The sequence below is a fragment of the Phodopus roborovskii genome, unplaced genomic scaffold (assembly GCF_943737965.1).
Source record: "Phodopus roborovskii unplaced genomic scaffold, PHOROB, whole genome shotgun sequence".
NCBI classification, from domain to species: Eukaryota; Metazoa; Chordata; class Mammalia; order Rodentia; family Cricetidae; genus Phodopus; species Phodopus roborovskii.
The window spans coordinates 34,266,520-34,288,708 of NW_026126540.1; the positions used below are offsets into that span (position 1 = coordinate 34,266,520).

Sequence of the window (22,189 nt, forward strand, 5' to 3'; positions counted from 1 at the left end):
GCACCTGATTGGAAATGCTGCCCCCGCGAGCAGCAGCGGTCTCCAGCTGAGTCACTCCCCAGGGGCCCTGTGAGGAGAGCAGTATTGAAAGCACCCTGCCTAGTCCACCCTGGATCAGCACATCCAGTCAGCTGCTGAGAGGTGACTGGCAACCAGAAAGGTGTAGAGAAGGACACAGAGCAGCCAGCATGATGATGTGGAGCCTTCTGCAGCCAGCAAGCTGAGGTGGAACAGCCTGTGTGGGCATCCTGAAGGTGGGGGTTAGAGCTCTGGGTGACCTTTAAGGGGTTTGTGGTTCTTTGAAGTAGGTTTGAGCTAGACCAGGGAAAGGCAAGCTATGGATATCTTCCTAGTCCAGTCCTCCTGACAAGGCTAGTCTCTCTCTCTCTCTCTCTCTCTCTCTCTCTCTCTCTCTCTCTCTCTCTCTCTCTCTTCTCCCTTCCCCTATTCAAGGCTGAGCTCTCTTCAGGGAATGAATGTACCCTAAGGAAAAATATCCCAACCTGATATGGAAGATTTTTTTTTTTTAATCAGAGAAACTCTGGCTGAACTCTGCCTCTTCGTGAAATAGGAAAGGAGAGTTGTGCGCGCGCATGCGCATACACACACACACACACACACACACACACACACACACCCCTCACATTTGTATCACACTGGGAAAGCAATGAGAGAGCCTCACTCCTAGTCTAGCCCATTTCACTCTCTCCTCCCAGGGGACCCCCCCCCCCAGAGGAGTGCTTTGGTTCTTGTAATGAAGTACATTTGGGAGAAGAGAATTTCTAGGGGACCTTGTGTGCTGGGAAATGGGCATCTCAATAGCCAGGAGTGTGATTATAAGCTCAGGCTGCATCCATTTCGAGTTGTGATCACAGGTGCTGTCAAAGGAAGGTAATGATTATCCCTCTCCATCTCAGCCCCTCCCCTGAGATGCTTATGGGGACGGGCCAAAGTCAGCCAGGCCTTAGTCTGGATTCTTGAGGTCTGGGAAGGATTTTAGTTTGAGGGTAGAGTCAACACCAGACTCCCAAGAACCTTTGGTGAATGTGATTTGGAGCTGGCTATGGTGGGCTCAAGCTGCCCTTGCTTGTGTGGCCTCCAACGAATAACATAGTCTGTTCTCCCAATCCCCAGTAGTGAGATGTGGAAAAATGACCACTGCCACAGGCCTGAAATCAGGGGAGAAGAAAACCTGGGTGAAGGGGAGGAGCTTCCCAGGGTATGACCACTGTTCATTGCTCCTGAATCTAACAATAACAACACCTAATATGTTTATAAAAAGCTTCCCAAATGCATTACCCCATTTCACCTTCTCAGTACAGGAAGAAATCCATTTTAAGATGAGAAGAACTGGGGGAATTCCCTGGGGCCATGTAGCTATAAAGCGATGGAGCAGAGAATGGAAATTGAGATCACTTTCTCATTTACATACTTATTCATTCATAAAGTCTTCCTCAGTAGCCCACTATATAACTCCGATTGGCATGAAGCTTGCAATGATCCTCCTGCCTCAGCCCCACAAGTGCTATGACTGTGGCTGCAAGCCACCATGCCTGGCTGAATCACCTTAAGTTCTCGAATCCACTTGTATCTTCCTTAGGCTTAAGGAGAATGGTTCTATACTTATTTTAGATAGTTTGAAAAGAACAACAGAAAGAAGAAAAGAAGAAAAGGAAGGAAGGAAAGAGAGAGGGAAAGAAGCAGGGAGGAAGGAGAAGGTAGACAATATTTTCACAAACTCCCCTGCTGCTAAACAGTCCTGTAAATACAAAGAGTCAGGAAGATGTTCTAGAGTGATCTGGACCTGTGAGGCTGATGCATCTGCTAGGTGAGGCCTGGAAGGGGCTAGAATTAGGTAATTCTCAAAAAATGCTGGAAGGGGGAGGAGGCTAGAAAGATGTCTCTGCAGTTAAGGGCATTTCCTGAACCTCTAGAGAAGCGGAGTTTGGTTCTCAACACCCATATCAGGCAGCCCACCCGTAACTCCAGCTCAAGGGACTCTGAGACCTCTCCTGGGCTCCATCAGCACCTGCTATACATGGTATATATACACCCGCACATACATGTTCATTCAAAAATGCTGGAGGGAATGGAATGATATAGAAGGGCAGCAGGCAGGAGGGGGCAGGTGTGCAGGCTCAGAGGTGGGCAGTGAGGTCAGGCTGGTGGCCACCATAGGCTACTGCTGCCCTATAATTGGAGCCTTGAGGTGTCAGGCCATCTGTGTCTTCTTACTAGGTGATAGGGCTGAAGCTCTCCCAAATTCTATCTGGAGGGAGGGCCTCTTACAACCTGAAAAGGAACTGTCTCCAGCCAGCCAGCTTCCTTGTGGGCAGAGCTTCAGCGAACTCTGCCTGGGGATGGGGACTTTGAGTTTGCCTTTGAACATCTTGCGCCTTGAAACTCTGGATATCTTCTCAGTGACACAGCCCTGGGATCCAAACAGCCAGCATTGCCCCTCTTTTCCAAGCTGTGATGCAGACACTCCAGGGGCAGGGACCACATCTTGCTATCAGCAGCAACAAGCTAATAATAGGACAACCTTATGTTTCTAGCACACTGCCGAACTTACAACGCTTTTTTACCTTATTGTTTCATTCAGTCCTTAGCAAATTTTTGTACACGGCATTATCCCAGTTCTGCAGATAGAAACAATTAAGCTTCGAGAAACTGAGTTGTCTGAGCTCCCAGGGCAATAAGAACTTTCATTTATTTTGTTGTCACCTTGTAGCTGGCACTGGAGACAATAGCAAGATTAGAAATGTGCTTAAAATCCTTGTACAACAGTAGCAAAAGGATAAGTGAAAGAATGTCAGATGGAACCCTGCAGGGCCCCAGACAACAGGCACGCCCTGCCTCCAAACACTGCTGAGCTGGAGGCCTCACATTTGACTTGGAGCATCTGGCAGCAGATGTGGAGAGGAAAACATAGGCAGAGAATTCAGCATCCGCTAAGTAAAATAAACCAGATGCTAGGAAAACAGTCCTAGAATGGGAGGCAATCAGAAAAACAACACATCAGCGTGGGGTCAGTTCAAACTTAGTTTTTGAATTCTGAAACTTTATTCATCTCGTTAGTAATAGCCCCAAACTTAAACTGACAGTTGCAGTCCAGCTAGAGAGCGGCACAGTGAAACTCTCTCAATAAACCAAACAGAAACAAAAACAAAAGAGTTTCATTTGCTAGGTGTGGGATAACATATCTGTAATCTGAGTGACGGGGAGGCAAAGGCAAAAGCATTATGGCAAAGCCAAGGCTAAGTCAAGACTAGCCTAATCTATGTAGTAGTTCCACACTAGCCAGGACAGAGAGACCCAGCTCAAAAAACAGAACAAAAAATAAAATAATAATAGTTCATTCATCACAACAAATTTATGAGCTGAGTTGAAAAAAATTTCAAATTTATCATCATCATTAATTGCTGTTGTCATGTATGTATGGTGTATGTATGTGGATCTACACGTGTTATGTGCATGTGTGGACGCCAGAAGGACAACTTCGTAGAGTTGGTTCCTTACTTCTGAAAGCGTGATGCCTTTATGGAGCTCACACTTAGGTTGTCAGGCTTGTGTGGCGAGAACTTTACCCACTTAGCTATCTCGTCAACCTAAGTGAGCCTGGTTTTAAACGTTGGTGTAGACCAAGTTGGCCTAATCTTGATCCCTCATCCTCAGTCTCCTCTGTGTCAGGATTCAAGGGCCCCTCTATACCATGCACCCCCAAAATGAGATGATCATAAAGAGAAAATTTTTAAAAAATGAGTCTGTGGAGTTGGTTGAGATGCCAGAAGCAATAGGCCTTGGATGCTACGTGTAATGAATGTGATCCTCGGGGAAAACCTTACAGAGAATCTGGCTGGTTTGGCATAAAGGTTGAAGAAAAGAAGCTTGGGTCTGGCTGCTGGAACTGGAGCTTCAAGTTAAACAGGCTAGTTGAGTTAGCATGTTTGATTTGTGGAAGCTGTGGTAGGAAAAGTCTCTGTAAAGTCCTGTTGGGCGTTACAGGAGAGAACCCACACCAGGTTCTTTACAGGCCTGCACAGAGCAAACCAGGTAACTGCTGCCTAGGAGCAAATGTCTTCACTAACTTAGCACTCACCTCCCCTCTGTGTCTGAGGCAGATAGGCTGTGGAATCCAGGCCGTTCAGCTTCCCTTTGCCACCCATCAGTCTTGTTTCTTTGAATGTCCCCTGAAAACCTGAACTTTGGCCTTGCACTGACATATGTGAGACGGAACTAGAAAATAAGCAAGAGGTTTCGGCATGAGGATTCTATCTAGCGTCAGATCAGCTGGGCTGTCCAGCCCTTCAAAGCCTTCTCCTAAGGTGTAAACTGGGAAGGAAACTCTAATCTCCAGGGACCTGGCACTCCACAGACAAGTCTTTACTCCAAATCTACAAACTTGGAAGAGCCAGGCTTGCAATGCAGTCTTCAGAGGGGTCAGCAAGACAGATCCAGTTGTCATCCTCTTCTCAGGGACAAAGTAGGCTGGACTAGAGCAAAATCAGGAGCGTGGGGATGGAAGTGGTCACAGATTTATAGGAAGCACCCCAGGTGTAGGAACACGTGATTTCCCCATTGCTGGGCCTCAGGGGAAGGGACTTGGGTCTGCTTGAACCAATTAATTCCACCCCTGGTTGGGCCCTTGCCTCCTAGAGGAAGAGTCGCCTCAGCTGAGGCTGACACTGACAGGAGATGGCTGGGTAGGGTGTGAGAGGAGAGGCAGATGTGGGTGGGAGAGGCAGGAAGAGGTGAGAGAGGAAACGCTGGAGGCTGCGTGGGAGGCCAGGAAATGCTGGGCCTGACTTAGGAGAGGAGCTGGAGAGAACCAGGGTGAGAACCCCAGGAATAGCCAGTCTGAGGCCCCGGACTGTGATCTGTAGAATGGCCTGTCTGCCTTGATGCCAGACCAGTCGATTCCTGAACCTGCAGCAGAGGAACTTATTCTGAGAGACTGAAATCTGCAGAGGAACTCAGGCACCCCCCCCCCCCCCGTAGCTCTGAGACCTCTCTACCCTTAACTCTAGGTGCTAGGAAAGGCTGAGCCTTGCGGTCCCCATGGCTGCTTCCCTCCCCACCCCAGGGGCATCAGCCCTCACCACTCTGCCATTGCACTCGGTGCCTGGAAAGGAGGAAATAACCATTAGTGTCGCCTGCTCACCAGTGGGTGCCATTAACTGGCTCTGGCAGAACATGCGGCCTATAATTTTTGGAGGCGTTACAATAATGGAGCTAATTTGGCATTTCATCCTGTCCTCCCAGGCAGGCTCTCAGAAGGGGGAAGGGAGGCCTGCTTCAGAACAAGCCCTCGGTGAAGAGCCTGGCCCTTCCTCTGGTATTTTCAGGATCTGGGGACCTTCCCCTCTGTCTTTGTCCTCTTCTGCTGTGCTGCTTGCCTTGTCTTCTGATGCTGGGCTGTCAGAAAGCAGCTTAGAGGCTTCGGGAGCCACTCCTAGCCAGCAGCTCCACAGCAGGTCAGAGCAGTGGGGGTCTAAATCTTGATAGAATGTCTGAAGAGTCACCTACAACACACCATGTAGAGGGTCTCAAAAGCACCCATTCCATGGAAGCCGAGGTCGGACGGCCCAGTGTTGTACAGCAGAAAACAACATCTCAGAGGGGATTGGTGACTTGCCAGGCATCATTTTGCTGGTTAGCACTGAGCTGTGATTTGAACCCAGCTCCCCCACCCCCACCCCTGTCTTTCAGTAAGTTCATCCATTGTTGGGGCATCTGAGCTAGAATTTTAAGCCTGCTCTGCAGGTTTCATATGGTCTGATGAGTGAAGCCTGAAAAACAATACCACAGCATCCCTGGGGTTCTAAAGCTAGCTGTAGCCTTAGGAACCTAGCCCAAAAGATGGCCCCCTTCCCATCTTCCACCCAGGAACTACCCAAAGCAGCTGCTCCTTCCTCTCCCATGTGTACACTCAGACTTGTATAGCACATAACTGAGCCCTTAGCCTATGGGGCAGGCAGATGGGACAACCATTAGGCGTGCCAGCCAGCACCTGAACCAACACACCAGGAGAGAAGGAAGTTTGCTGCAAAGGAGAGTTGGTTTGTCTGTGAGCAGCTGATCAGGCCCTCTCTGTGCCTCTCTCACATGCTTCAGCAGCAGAGCCCCGACACCTGTCCACCTGTCACACCTCAAGTATGACAGACAACACCGCCCATGGGCCCTGGTCAGAGAGTCCAGAGGAGTGGCTTTTAAGTTACACTACTGGGAAGCAGGGCCCCAAACCCCTATCAAGTTGTTTGTAATAGCTCCCATGTAGTGGACTCTCCATCCCTCCCCTTTGATTAAATAAAAGGCCAAGACCCCAGCCCTCACCAAACCCCAACTCGAGCTCATTGCTTATATTTACTTATGAGTATGGGTGAAAGTCGATCAAATGCTGAAAATTTAAAAACCAAGCAAACAGTTTCTTTGGGGGAAAAGTAGATGGAGTAAAGATGGATAAGGACCCCAGAGTGGTGGTGCATGCCTGTCGTCCTAGCCCTTGGAAAGGGGAGCAAGAGAATCAGGAACTTAAGGTCATCCTCTGCTACATAGCAAATTCAAGGCAGCTGAGATACATGAGACCCTGTCTCAAAAACAAAAGGGAAAGAAATAGATACAGGCTTAAAAACACACAGGGGCATAATTAGGATGAAACAGTAGATGGTAACTAGGGGAAAGGGCATAAGCAGCTCCAGAAGCACTGGTGAGGTCATCAAAGTGATGCCTTCCTGAACTCCACGGTGTCAAACAACTGGAAAAGAAAGGGTCTTTCCAGCTGAGACTGGAGGAGTTGGCTGATTGGTTGCCCATGGCTGCCCATGGCTGCCTAGTAACATGTAACTAGTATTGCCTCATTGTGGACTATAGAGATCACACACTAAGGAATGAACTCTAAGGATTTGACATCTTCAGCTCTCCCAAGAAGCCTATAGGGATGGTTCTCTCCTCAGGACCTAAGAAAGACAACCAGAAAGCAAAGTCCAGCTTTGTGGGAGATGAAGAGGCTACACTTGACCTGCCCAAAACTTCACTGATGGTATCCTCGCCAAAATGCTGGTAGCTGCACCCCAACAACCCAACTGGAAAGGTCTGTGCAGAGTGTTCCAGGTCCTTCCACACAGCTATGTATAAACTCTGATTCAGGGGTTCTGCTTGCTGCTAGAAGCTTCCTTCTGTCTTCCTTGAAAATGAGGCATTGACCACAGGAACAGTTTAGCATCCAAGAAAATAATAACATCCCAGATGTTTTTCACGGGAAACGACAGGTTGCATGCAACACTAGCTGTTCAGGGGCCTAGGAGGTAAGTCCTCTTTTGTCTGTGACACAGGGTGACACTGTGCATTGTCTCTTGTGAAGCAGAAGCAGGAGGAGGGCAGATGTTCTAAGAAACAAATCTAGTGCTTCTTGTTTCCAGAACACCAAAAAAAAAAAAAAAAATGTCACCTCTCTGGGTCCCTAGAATCCCTTGATCTTCAGTGACAAGGGGCAGAAGGTGGCCTGGAACTTGGGTAATTCTAGAGGAGGTTGGCAGGGGTGCAGAGCCAGGCCTTTAGAGTTAACATCTGAGACCAAATAAAAATGGTTAGCAAGGTATTTAACTCCTCTGAGTTATAAGACAAGGTGCCCTTGAGAGTGGGCTCCTCTGAGTGAAGTGAACTGAATACATATTAATTTCTCAGCATGGTCCCTAGTTGATGCTCCACAACTGTGAATTCTCTTTCTTGACTCTGACTTTTATTAAAAAAAAAAAAAAAAATCTGGTTAAAAAGAAGCAGAAGAAACTTCAGAATGCTAGCCAGAATGTCCCTTCCAGAGTTGGTTCCTCTCACTCAATGGTTCTCAACCTGTGGACCGTGACCCCTTTGTGGATGAATGACCCTTTCACAGGGTTAACCTAAGATTGCTGGAAAACACAGATATTAAAATACGGTTCTTAACACTAGCAAAATTACAGTTATGAAGTGGCAACGAAAATAATTTTATGGTTGCATGTCACCACACATGAGGTGGTATTAGAGATCACAGTGTTAGGAAGGTTGAGGATCACTGCTCCACCTAGAACAGACTTCTGGGACCTGCCCACTGGTGAGAGGTGACTCTGATAAGCTCCAAGTGCTGCTGATGTTGTCCATCAAAGAAGTGCACCTGGGAATTATCTTGATAATCAAACCATGATGATTAAACATCACTACTTTTAAACCCCTTAAATTTGGGTCAGCCATTTTCTTGCTGAAAGTGCACTCTGCAGCGTACCTCTTGGTGCACAGGCAGAGGCCCAGCCTGATGCAGAACAAGCTGCTCCACATGGACCGGGACTGTGGGGCTTCCATCATCAGACTCCTGTAAGCCCAACAAAGGAGGTTGTTTCGGATCATAGCTTCTGCTATCTAATGACTTTGGTTACACTGGACCATCTTCTGTGCTACAGTGATCCCAAGAGGGTCTGTCCAAGGGCAGCTTAAGAAGCTTGTCCCTTCCTTTCTCTGTAAACTGAGGCAATGTTCGTCAATAATTTGAGCACCTAGACCCTACTTTCATAGATTCTGATTCAGAGATCTTAGATCCCACTCAGGACATAATAATCCCTCACCTCTTAAAAAGACTATTTTCATTTAGTGTGTGAGAGAGATTGGAGGGTGGGGCGTGTACGACATCTGTGGGCATGGGTATGTCCTAGAGTGTGTAGGAAGGCCAGAGGACAATTTTGTGGATCTGTACCTCTTTCCTTCTACCTTTACTTGGGTCCCAGGAATCAAACTCAGGTTGTCAGACTTATACAGCAAGCTCCTTTACCCACTCAACCACTTTGCCAACCCTAAGATCCCAGCTCTTGAAGTGACCTTCTTGCAGAAGTCACACCACTGCTGAGAAACACCTGCAAGTCTCTGCCCTGAGGCTTTCTGTTATCAGCATTGCTGGGCCAAGGTGAACCAAATGGCTGCTCCAGTCGACACTCTATTTTATTTTACAATATTTGGAGATTGAATCTGGGGTCTGCATACTTAGGCAAATGCACTACCTCTGAGCCACATCCCAGCCCCCTTATCTGTCACTTTCTCAGCCAGGCAAGGGACCCTCCCATGTGGAATTGCTCATTAGTGCAGCTTGTGTAATATACCTAGCAACATGCTCAGTACTGGGAATACGGTAGAGTAAGGATCAGGACCAGGGTAAGGCAAATGAAATAGCTGGGGTGTGGAGGCAGGGGTCATCTGAAGGGCAGCCATTCCCGGGCTTGCATGAAGCTAAGAGTGAATGTCTCATTTGCTTTTGTGTGTGAACACCTGTTTTGCTTCTCTCTTACTCCGGTAAGACCTTGTCCTTTAGGAGCATACACCAGAAGGAACCGTGTACAAAGTCCTGAAGCAGGAAGCCCTGAGCGTGGGAAAAGCCAGGGGATAGTCTGGGGCTGAAGCTGGCTCCATGCATGCAGGTCCTGCAGGACTTGGCAAGAGTGTGCAGCATTTCTCCTAATGCAAAGTGTGTTCATTTATTTTCATGGTTACGACAGGATGTCTGACAGGAACAAGGGAAGAAGAATTTATTTGGGTGTATGGTTTGAGGGGACACTATCATGGCAGGGAAAGTGTGGTGGCAGGCTGCTCAGTGGAGCAGGTAGCATACAGCAGCTGCTTGAGGAGGCAAAGAGCCTGGGCTTGCCCCTTAACAGTGCACTTCCTTCAGTCCCCTCCTCCTAAATGTCCCACAGATTACCTAGAGAGCGCCACCATCTGGGGATCAAGGTATTCACACTCAGAGCCCAACATAAGAGAAGCTTTGGGGTGGGGGGGCAGAGAAGTACTCTGGCATCAGAGAGTACTCTGGCACCCAGGTGGGAATAAAGGAAGCAAGGAGGTAGACAAGCATGGCATGGTAGATGTGTCTTGGCTCCCTGTGGCATGAGAGATGGAGAGAGGTGAGGGACTTGAGATCTGGAGACAGTTTGCTCAGCTTGGTAAAGAGCTCATTATAAGGAAGAGAGCAGCTGGGTTCATGATAGTTTCTCATTTCTGGCTCGAACACTGTGGCAGATGGAAGACCCATTTACCAATGAAGGGAAAATGTAAACGAAGGATGGAAAACTCATCTTTGAGTACCTGTGAATTCTGAGGTTTCTGTGAGGCAGCCATGCCGAGAATACCATGCTAGAGCTGCCAGTCTAGAACAATGGTTCTCAACCTTTCTAATGCTGTGACCTCTTAATACAGTTCCTCATGTTGTGGTGCCCCCAATCATAAAATTATTTTCATTGCTACTTCATAACTGTAGTATGTAAGTGAATAGTAATGTGAATACCTGATATGCAGATGGTCTTAGGCTACCCCTGGGAAAGGCTGTTCAACCACCAAAGGGGTTGAGATCCACAGGTTGAGAATTGCTGGTTTAGAGACTAGAAGTGCTGTCTGGAGGCTCCATAAACCCAGGAGTCATGACTATGGTGATGGGTATTAACATCATGGATGCCTGAGAAGAGAAGACTTCTTAGGCCTGGGCAATCATGAAAACCCAGTAGGTAGAGCCAGGGTCTCTAAGAAGAGACACAGAAGAGCTGGGCAGGAGTAGCCCATAAGATAGGAAGGGAACCAGAGGAGGCTCAGCCAGGCCAAGAGGTTCTAGAGTAAGAATAGAGGGGTTTGGTAAAGACCTAAACCTTCTGGGTGCCCAGCCCCAAGTCTCCAGAGACCTGGAATCAGAGACAGAACTCTGTCTACCTGCCACCTCCAGGGCAACTGTTTGAAGGAACAGTCCCCAGCCACCCTAGGGGACTATCTACTTAGACTAGAGCATCCTTCAGAGAGATCCTGTCACCACAGCCCAGTGAGGGACAGAGAGCTGAGATCACTCACTGCTGAGATGCCACCTTCTTCCCTGGGAAAACTGTCAGCTGTCTGACAGCCACCTGGCAGGACAACTCTTGGGCAAGAAATGAAGACAGATTCTCATCATTAGCATCACTAATTTGCCATTTACTCCTTCCTACCACCCCCATATGTCATTAATGAAAAAAACAATAGCAGCAACAGATTTGAGGAAAGGCCCCCTGCCCTGGCCACTCTTGGACAAAGTCTGCTACAGACTCTGGTTTTAGCAGGCACTGCCTCCATCCCTTCCAGAACCTCCCCCAAACTGTGCTCTCCTCAGACTCCCTTCATCCCATTCTCCTCCCCCTTCCTGACGTTATTAGGACGAGAGCTACCCTCCCAGTGTGATACTGGCCGATATAGGTGTCTAAGAGAAGGAGTGTGTGTGGTACTCTGAACCTCTTGCCAATGGCAGGTCCAAAGGAGAGGCTGAGGAGGTTTCCTAGGTGTCCCTTGAGATGCCCAGACACTCAAATATTTGCCCCCACACTGTTGTGTTTTGGTCTCTCAGGGCAGGGGGTCCCCTGAGATCAAGCACAGCTTAGGTGACTTCGCTCTTGCTCCTGGTACCTCTGTTCCCCGAGTCACCAGCTCTACTGCAACCACCCCAAGTTCTTGGCATCCTCACTGAAGTAGAAGCTAAAGAATGCTGAGTTCTTTAAGGCACCTCTGTTCTAATTGATCATTTATTCATAACCTTGCAACAGCTTTGGGGCAGAAAAGCACTCATGAGAAAAGCAGTCAGGAAATACAGAACAAGTAGAACCTGCTCCGGCATCCAGCGAGAAGCACCAAGCAACAACAGACACGGTCTATCTTTCCACTTCTGCCATCCTCAGCTTCCTCATTGATTTCTTGGAAGCACAGGCTTGAGGGATGCAGGGAACCAACCCATCCCCTGGGCCTGGTGCTCACAGCAGGCATCCCGAATTGGCACCCTGGAACACATTCCCGCCTCCGTGGCTCACTTTCTCAGTAGGAAGCCAAGCCAGCATGCGGGTGTGGGGCGTTCTAGGTGTCATTCACTTCCCTCTACAGCAGCCCCGCCATCCAGAGGGCCACCAGATCCCATTGCTTTTATCTGAGCTATGCCCTGCCTCTTCATTATGGCATGTGTCACACTTGTCCCTAGGATCATGGGAACACAGCCTCAAAGCAGGCCAGGAGGGCAGGGACACAGGAGGACAAGTGTTACCCAGGACAACAATCAGAAGCATCAAGGCTGCATTTCAGGGGGCGGGAAGAACAAGGTGATGGCACTGAGGAGCAGAAGATTTGGGGAAAGCATAGCACTCAAAGTGTGGGCTCTTGAGCCTGAGTTCACATCCTAGCTGTGTCACTGAGAACTATGCGTCCTGCGGCTGCTTGCTCTGTACCTCAGTGTACCCATGTGTGTGTGTGGGGGGGGCAATGGCTAGTGCTAATTACAAACTTCACAGGCTCTGGAATCACCAGGAGACAAGACACAAGGCACCCTGGTGAAGGATTGTTTAGCCTCTGGAAATGCCTGGGAGGGACTGTCTTGATTGAGTTCATGCATGTCATGTGGGAAGACACATGTCTTAACTGTGAATGGGACCATTTCCTGGACGTGGCTCCTGGATTGCATAAAATAAAGGGAGGGAGCTGAGCACTCATATGTGTATATTGGCCTTTACTTTATTTTATTTTTTTAACTATGGTTGCAGTGTGACCAGCTGTCTCAAGATCCTCATGCTGTGACTTCCCAGCCATGGTGGACCATAGCCTTGAGCCATGAGCCAAAACAGCCATTTCTTCCTTAAGTTTCTTTCTCCAGGTTCCCTCATTATGGCCACAGGACAAGTGACTAAGATGGGGGTGGGTACCGACAGGACCCATCTGTCAAGGCTTTGTGATGTCAGGAGCTTGGTGGGACTACGTGCACAGGACAGGATGGCATATAGTAAAACTCTACAAATGTTCTGCTCTTTGCGGTTGGGGTAGGGCAACTGGGGAAGAATGGTAGAAGGTGATGAGGCTAGCAAGGAAGCAAGGGCCAGCTCAGAAAGGAGCTTGATGATTCTGTGGACAGGTGACCTTCAAGGGGGCAGCTGGAGGCAGACATGGAAGAGCCCGATGTCAGAGCTCATGTCATCTGTTGTGTCTATTTGGGCTTTTGAGTGACGTTTCACTTGGAGGAGAGGCTGTCCATCTATACAAAACACACATGAAATGGGGAGTCATTGAGGAATTTTGAACAAAAGAGCAGCCTTCTGGGTCCAGGCCGGACAGATCTGATGGGTGGTCGGACGGGGAGGGAAGGTAGCAGAACGGGGGGCGGGGGGAGAGGGTGGACGGGACGACAGTGTGGGTCAGAACTGATACAGCCATTTCCGGGTCAACGCAGCTTCTACAAGACCTTGTGGGATCTAGAGTCATGCTCCCCCTTCTTTTCATGCCATCCATTCTTTACAAGCCTGCAGAGGCCCTCCACCTGCTTCTGTTCCTCCAGGGACTCCTTCCATGGGGATGATTCCTAAAGGCTATCAAAGCTTCCGGCCACTTCTCCTCAGTCTCCTGTCAGCCTGCTCCTCCTTCCTCACTAAGCCACACCCCTTCTCTGGGCACCAGACCCATAAGCTCCTGGCCTGCTGCCTTTCTACTCCTGGCTGCTGTCACCTCCTGAGCTTTCATTGCTACTCTGTCATAGCCTTTCACCCCACTCACCCTGCTGGCTCCTTGGGTGCAACTGACTTCACCTATCTTTGTCTCCATCCCCTACAACATAATCACCCAGTGGGATTTAGTCCTCTCTTTGCCTCTCTCTGTCTCTGTCTCTCTCTTACACACACACACACACACACACACACACACACACACACACACAGAGACACACTTAGTAATTGTGAGATGACTAAGTGACCCACACAGGAATGGTCTTTCTTTGGTGTGGGTGTCTGGGGAGAAGGTGACAGTTAGAAACAGATGGAACAGATGTAGTCTCTCATCATCTGAAGAATCAAGAGCAAAGGTTCATGTATGAGCCACGTGGCACTCAGGATGGGGCCTGCTCCTGTTCCCACCGCATCTAGGCCACTACCTATCCCATCCCTTCCCCTGCCACACCCTTTGGCTGCATGGAACCTCTGTCTTCACTCACTGCACATCTGTATGCCTGGAGGGTCTTGCTTGCTTCTATCTGCTAACAAGTAGCTTTTATTCGCCTCTCTATAGCCTGTCAAATGTCACCCCTCTAGGAAGCCTTCCCTGATACTTCTGCCAGAGTTTATTGCTCTCTCTACACTCTCAGGTCCACACAGCTCTGTTATTGTGCCCGTATTATTGCACAAGCCAGCCCTGACTGCCTTCCTCTCCTCTGTATCCACCCTGAGACCATGAAGTTTCTATAATAGTAATAATTAGAGCAGTGAACCCATACTGAGCACTTACTCCATGCCAAACACTAAGCCAAGCACTTTGCATGAATCACCTTATTTAATCTTTTCAATAACCCTAGGAGGTAGGTTGGATATTAGCCCCAAGTCTATGAAGGATTGTATAAGTTATATTACTCATAAATCAGAGCTGCCTAATCCCAAATCCATATTCTCATGTACTATCTGTCAGGCCATGGGCTAGACATGAAAGGTGAAATGGTAAGTCAAGCCAGATCCCATCCCTACTCTCAAAGGGCCACATGCATCCATCATAACATCCCCACATTAATGTTCAAGTTGTGTGTTGTGACCCATGCTGTGAGGAGAAAGAGGAGTCAGCCTGGCTCGGAGGGTCCACTCTCTATATCTGGTTCATCTGTGTGCCTCAGCCCTAAATCTCAGGCCTTCACAGAGGGGCTAATCACTCATGCCTCTTCACCCATCAGAGCCATTTTGGCTTCCACACTATCTTCCTTCCAGGTCCACTTGGCCCAAAGTAACTTAACAGCACTTCCTGGCCAGTGTTTCCAAAAGCCTTTTTAGGTCTCCCATGGCTCTCCTGAAAGTGTAGCGGATGCTTCTCTGCTGATGATGAGAGATTCAGACAAGCTACTTAATGATTAAGAGACTAGAAGTGTTCTCTAAAAGATGGGGAAGCATCATTCTTGCTTTGCTCAGCCTGGATTCCCCAGGCAGAGTCAGAGCACTGACGCCACTCCTTGCCTGTTTAGGAAGTAGCTTGATTGGCCCCAGAGAACAGCAGACCATCTGGGGGCTGTGAGAGCGGAAGGATTGGAAGTGTTTGAACTGTCAAACCATATTGCTAGGCTCATTGAGATGGGCAACGGACATCAGTTCAGCACCCCTGGACCATCTCCGCAGGTGACGGTTTATAGATTAGATCCTCTTAGGTCTTCTGATGTGAAGTCTTAGGTCTCGTGGCTCACAGGATAGATATTGAGCATCACCCTTTCATTTCACAGGTGAGAGTTCAGAGATGTAAAATGACTTGCTCAAGGTCTCACAGGTAATAAACAGCAGAGGGACTAAAAGCCTGGGTCTCTTGGATTGTGGTTCACTGTCCTTTTCCAGTTAGCATTCTATAATATTCATCATCATCATCATTGTCTAGTATGTCTAGGGTGATGTTAAGTGCATCAAGGAGAAAGAATGCTTTAATGGTCTGTGGCAGCAGCTGCTGTGGAGCCTAACGAAGCAGTGTCACAATGGGTGTGCCTCAGAATCTTAACGCCCGGCACCCTGGCAGAAGCATCGGTGGGTGGAAGACATGTTGCACTTAGGAACGGTTTCTGCTTCTCCTCGCCTGGCCTCAGGCCCACTTTCTCCCAGCTTCAGCCAAGCTGCTAGTGAGCTCTGATCAGCCCTGTCAGCCCTAGGTTAGTAAAGGGGGGGCAGAGCTGGTTTCTGACACTTTGTGGACCTCTGCCTAAAGAGGATAAAAGGCTGGCAAGGTGTGGAGAATTGGGTTGAAACCTGAGAAAGAGGTCAGTGCAGAGAGAGAGAGAGAGAGGGAGAGAGGGGGGGGGAGAGGTGACTATCAGTGAAAGGCTGCTGCTTGTTTATCTCCCCCCTCTGGATTTACTCAGAATGAACCTGCTTCACTTGAGCAAATACCTTAGTCCCGTGTTGTCTGCCTGTAAAGTGGAACAACACTCCTTAGTCCACTGAATCAGGGCAGCCAGCTTGCCAGCAGGCTCAGGAGGCCCAGGCTGCCACAGCAGAAGCCTCTGAAACTGGGCTTTGGCCCCCATTTTCTCTCTGAATCATGGTGGGATTCTGAGCCAGTTCCTGTTCCTGTCTGGATCGGGGAAGAGTGAAAGTCTCAGGTATGGGGCCTGGGGACTCCATACTGTACCGTACATCCAGCACCCGCATGCCTCCACAGTCTCGTGGGAAAGGGCAGTCCTGCAAACAGAGGGGGCCCTTGGGCCAGCGCTCCCCTGAGGGAGCCATCCTTGAGAGCTGTTCAGACACTCCATTCACCCTGATGGAGCCCATGTAGCCAAAGCCAATCTCCCAGAGGAGGCATAGGTAAGTGCCACCCTGCTACTACAGCATGGCAATGATGGGGACATGGTGACAGCGACCTTTGTTTATTCCCTGTTAGAGGAGCCACAGGGGCTTCCAGAAGTCTTCCCAAGGCCCTACCTTGATCATAATGTGGCTACAGAGAATCCCCCCTGCCGGTATTCTTTCGGCTGTAACACAGTCTCCTTTGGTACCGGCATCTGTCGAGCCTCGTCTGTGCTGTTTGCTGCCTCCAAAGGGTATGTGGTTTGTTAGACAAAGATCCCACACCAAAGGGGCCTTTTGTTAATTGCTACATGGTAGGGCTAGGCACAACTGAAGGAGGGAGGTACTTGGTAACTCCCATGAGCCATTCATCTGGTATGGCATTGTCTAAGCAAGGGGGAGAGGGAGAAGGATTTTGGCAGAAGTAACTGAAGACAGACGAGTCAGGTGGAGTAGAAATGGGCCTGCAGAAGAGAGTAAGACGAGGAAGAGAGAAAGAACTGGACCGCTGATGCGGTCCCCAACAAAGTAGAGTCTTGAGTCAGAAGCTGAACAAGGGGGAGAGCTGAAGGTTTCTAAGCGGGGACATTGACATATGAGTGCCTGGCAGTAAAGTACTTGCTAGTCATGCAACCCCGGGCAAGTCCTTAACTTCAGGAACATTCATTTCCTTCAGTGTGAGGCAGGCGTAATGGTAGCACCCACCTTCTGGTGCTATGCTGAGGCTCACTGAGAGAAAGCAGCTAAGGACTTAACAGACGCTTGAGCAGTGCACAGTGTTGGCTCCTGTACTTAGTGAGTCTGAGACAGTTTCTGGAACTTTGGGCAGGGTCAGACCTAGAGCACTGTGAAGGGAAATAAGGAGAGATGGATTTCTGCTTGTATCTCACTGGTTCAGTCAGAGATGGTATGTTATCCAGAGGTGCCACTGGATCACATAGAGGACCCCAGGCACAAAGGGAACAGTGGTGTTCCCCCAGTTCCAGGGCACAGGGCACCTCTTGTGTCTCCCTCCCTTGATGAAGGGTCTAGGTAGACAAAGGGGCACACCTGAGAAGATGGGAGTCCAGCGCCATCAGTGGCCTGGTTGACTGTGGGTGTGGGAGCTGTATCCACTCAACCCTGTAACATGTCTTCTGTAAGCCCAGGCTGGAGAGGCAGCTCAGAGGTTAAGAGCACTTAATCTTGCAGAGGACCTGGGTGATTCCCAGCACCCACATGGTGGCTCACAACCGTCTGTAACTTCAGTTCCTGAGGATCTGACACCCTCTTCTGACCTTCATAGGTACTAGGCATGCATATACTGCACATGGACAAAACACACTTATAAAATTGAGTAAATAAATATGAAAGGAGGAGGAGAAGGAATCAATCAGTGAACAGATAGATGGGTGGAGTCAGGAAACACCCGACTTAAGTATCTAAAAATTCTGCTAGTATCACCACCCCCCACAGTCATTTATTAACCCCCTTCTTTGCCTGACTTTTCCCCCTTAATACTTCTGACTAACTTGTTTGCCTTTTAATGTATATATGTATGTATATATAATCTATGGCCCTAATAATATGCAAGCTCCGTGAAGGTGGGGATTTTTGTCTCCTTGCTCTCTCCTGCTCTCTCTGCACATGGCAGGTGTTTGATAAATATTTTTGACTCAAAAAATGGGTGGATAAATGAACAGATAGAAGGCCTCATCTGAAAACAGAGCCACCTCAATTCTGTCCTCCTCCTCGTCCTCTGCCTCCTCTCTCTAACTTACCTCTGGAAGACAGTTCCATGCCTTTGAATTCTAAGCCATCTGTACCCCCTTTCAATAAGTAGGAAGCAGGCAGAGAGAGCAATCTGTTGAGGAGCTATCTCTTACAACAAATGGACGTGCTTGCTGTCTGTCTAGAAAGATGCTCTGACTTTCTAGGAAGGGATACTTTCTGCTCTCTCGGAAGCTTCCAGGGATCCCTAGGCGAGATGATTCTGGGGTAGGAGAGGCAACAGAGCATCTGTGTATTTCTGAAGGATCATCACATTTAAGGGAAGAGGACAAACTGGATGAGACGGGTCATAAAGCACGAGATGGCAAGTGTACATCTGGCTGGTTGGCAGAATGGCCTCAGTAGGGTATCAATTCCTTGCACGTCTACTTCTAGACAGGAAGATAGAGCCTGGGGCCAAGGCAGCCGGGTGATGAAAGACAAATAAACTGAGAAACAGAGCAGAGAAGAGTTTCAGATGTTCTGGAAGAAGAATGATCCAGGGGATAAAGAATGTGTTCTGACCACATGACTGGATAGATGGACATCAGAGGCTCAGTAACAGGGCAAGGGTATATAAACACCAAAGGTCTGCAGCCATGATATGCATAAAGCTAGTGACCAAAGATGGACCCAGAATCTGATCAGAAGAAGGATGGACTGTAGTGCAATTCATTGACAGAGTGCTTGCCTAGCAGTTCAGAAATGAGTTACGATGATGAAAGCTTGTAAGCACAGCCAACAAGCACTCAGAGGGCAGAAGTTAGAAGTTCAAGGTCTACCTTAGCTGCAGAGCAAGTTTGAGGTCAGCCTCAAACTAGTCTCAAAATTTACAGTGAGAAAGAACACGGAAGTAGTAAATATTTGAAGGGGCATTGTTGTAATTGCTGCCCTCTGTTCCCAGTTACCCCAGATGAGACCAGTCCCTTGGGTCTTAAACACATTGACTACTGCAGTTCCAAACACTTTGGGTCCAGACTTCCCCATAGCCATTGCCGGCAAAGCAAGCGCCCTTCACCTGCTCTCTCGTCTGCTTCTTTTGCAGGAAAGTGTGGACTTGGGGGAGATCATGTTCTCCCTCTGCTACCTGCCCACAGCAGGCAGGCTCACCCTCACAGTGATCAAGTGTCGCAATCTCAAGGCAATGGACATCACAGGCTACTCAGGTACCTCTCTTTTTCCAGGGTTATCATTTGGTCTCCCTGAAGTCCAAACCATAGGGTTTAGAAGACTATTTGGGAAGAAAGGGCGAGAATTGCCCCTGTTGTTGGGGGGAAAACTGCCTGCATCTGAATCCCACCTCTGCCACCTCCTCCCTACATAAAGATACAGACTCTGTGCTAGCATTCTGCCTCCGTGTGGGCAGACATCTGCCAACTGACTCAAAGGAGGAAGAGATTGTGTGGCTCACAGGTCAGAGGCTTCAGCCCATCGTCATCTGACCCTCTTGCTTTGAGCCTGTGGCAACACAGTACAACATAGCCAGGACTCCTATTCCCCCCATGTCAGCTAGGAAACAAGGAGAGAGGATTGGGATCAAGGTCCTAATACCCCCTTCAAGGGCATGTCCCCGTGACTAGTCCCACAGGCTGGAACCAGGGCTTCAATATCCTGGAGGGACATTCAAGATCTAAACTGAAGCAGTTATTTAAATCTGAAAATTGGGAGCGTTAATCCTGTGCCCTGGTCAAATTCAGAATATGCTTGGTAATCCACGTACTTGTAGGCACTCAGTAGATATTACTAATATCATTCTTGGGGAGGGGCAGTCTTCCCAGGACCTACAGAGGTTATATGGAGTTGGAATGTAAATGTTAGCAGGTTCACCCAGGCCTGGGGCAATAGCATGCAAACTGCAATCACCAAATGAGGGGATGCATTGTATGGAAAGCAAAGTGCATTTGAATTCAAGAATTTGGTTTTCCTGCAAAGCTCCTGTGTTGGCCTTAGCACCACAGCAGCTGCACTGAATAGAAATCTAGTGCAGTTCCAGCCACGGGGAGACATTTGTGTGAAGGCAGCTGCAGAAACTTCCAGGCTTGATGTGGCACAGGAGGTTCGATCCTTCCTGCCACGCTACAGGTCTAAACCTGTTCTAAACCCCTTTGCAGTTGCATTTTAGACATCCTGCATGTCATATATTTACGATTCATGACAGTAGCAAAATTACAGTTATGAAGCAGTAATGAAAATAATTTATGATGGGGGGGCACCACAACATGAGGTACTGTATTAAAGAGTTGCAGCATTAGGAAGGCTGACAACCACTGTCATAGGGGAACTTATGAGTTAACAAAGCAGTAGCAGGCCTAGAAACCTCCTTCCCCACTGTCAGTTCAAACTGCTCTGCGATGTGGACAAGTGAAGCCTTCCAGAGAATTTCCCAGTGAACCTGGGGCTGCATCAAGATGCTGAAGAGGGGAAAGGCTTGGTTTGTTTCCCAAGACCTCTGTCCAAGAGCCTCTTCAGATGATTCTGATTACCAGTGTAACACCATACAGGAGGAACCTTTGAGCTCATGAAAATACAGCAAAAGAACTTTCCAAGTATTCCGTTTGTGTTCACTGTTTATTTTCCTGGAAATATGATTATAAACAGCTGAATTCCCAGCATCTGGGAGGCTGAAGCAAGAAGATTGCAAATTTGAGGTCAGTCTGGGCAAATAGCAAGTTCAAGGCTAGCCTGAGCTACATAGTGAGAGCCTGTCCCAAAAACACAAGAGCCAGGTATGCAGCACAGTGCTGGAGAGAGTACTTGCTTATCATGAACAAAGCCCTGGATTCAGTACCCACCATGGTAGAGAAGAGAGAGAGAGAGAGAGAGAGAGAGAGAGAGAGAGAGAGAGAGGCTGTTGGTTCTGGTGCACCTTATGAAGATGGAGGAAGGGGTCTGGGGGCCCTTCAAATCCTGATCCAGTCCCACAGTCACTGTAGGACCCACCCAAGTCCAAAGCCCTCGCTGAGGGCCCCTAGGCTCCTCCTCCCCCAAAGCAGCTAACTCACATCAGGATTCAGCAGAGAGCATCATGAACCTCTGCTGACATGGGAAAAAGCTCTCAGGCAACAGCAAGCCAGCTTTCCCCGAATACAGCCAACGTAGATTTCATTTTAATACCAAAATAAGTGCACACAGGGACGGAAAGTCACTGAGGACTCTCAAGGCGGCTGAGGGAAATAGAATTTTGCTGCCCTGGTCCCCAACCCTGTTTTCTCTGTTGTAATCAAATTGATGTGCCAGAGAGTGATCTTGGAGGGAAGCCATAGGTAACAATAATAAGGGCTGCTGTAAATAGGAGGGTTTGGGGCGAAAAGATTGTTTTTACTGTTAAGTTCTAACCTCTCCCTCACAACTTTCCCTCCTCCCTACCTGGGTCTGAAAGCTCATGTTAAATCTCGGCTGGATTCTGTAAATGCTACGGCCTTTTTTTGCACAGAGATGCCTGTTTTGTTCCATGAGTTGTGCAAGTCTCTGGAGCAATGCATGAAACACCATAAGCATTCATTTAATGTGGACTAATGAATGAGCAAGCTAACACTGAATAAATGAATTTACATCGAGCATATGAAACCGGCCCAAGATGATGAAGTAGATACCTGCATGCCCAGGGCACCTCATGATGTATCATCTGTTTGTGAGCTTGAGGTTGTAGTTGCCTTCTGCCCAGACAGGTCTGACATTGGGCTAATGTGGAAAGAAAACGGAGCTCCTTAATGTCTGTTCTAGATGTAGACCTCTCAAGCCAAAGATCTTCCATTCTCTTTGATCTGAACTAGCCCAGAATCAGCTATCTAAGTCTATTTCTTAGAACCATGACAATAAAGTTAGCACAAAATAAAAGAGCAGTATGCTACAAAAATGTGGAATAACCCTTTCTTTTGTCTCTGCTGCCTTTTGTTTATAAACTGTTTTGTAACTAGAGGTCAAAAGTAACTTTGGAGTCAGGCCTGGGATCAAGTCCTAGGCAAGTCATTTAATCTCTCTAAGCCTCCATTTTCTGCCTAGAAATGGAGATAGATGATAAATGTTTTGCACAGTAGATGATAGACATCTCTTATCACAAGAACGAATTCCAAATGCCTAATTCTGATGACTCTCACACAATGAAGCAGGAGTACAGGCTGGGTTTTAGGCCCCTGGTGCTC

At 48.4% G+C, this 22,189-nt stretch overlaps 1 protein-coding gene across 9 annotated transcripts in view; it reads left to right on the forward strand.

Moving 5' to 3' along the window:
- Syt6 (synaptotagmin 6) overlaps window positions 1-22,189 on the forward strand; it is a 57,033-nt gene that overhangs the window by 25,852 nt on the left and 8,992 nt on the right. For all 9 annotated transcript variants that reach the window (XM_051199089.1, XM_051199091.1, XM_051199090.1 and 6 more), the window contains exon 4: window positions 19,093-19,213. In XM_051199089.1, coding sequence (XP_051055046.1) covers window positions 19,093-19,213 — 121 coding nt within the window. The remainder of the gene's footprint in view (window positions 1-19,092; window positions 19,214-22,189) is intronic.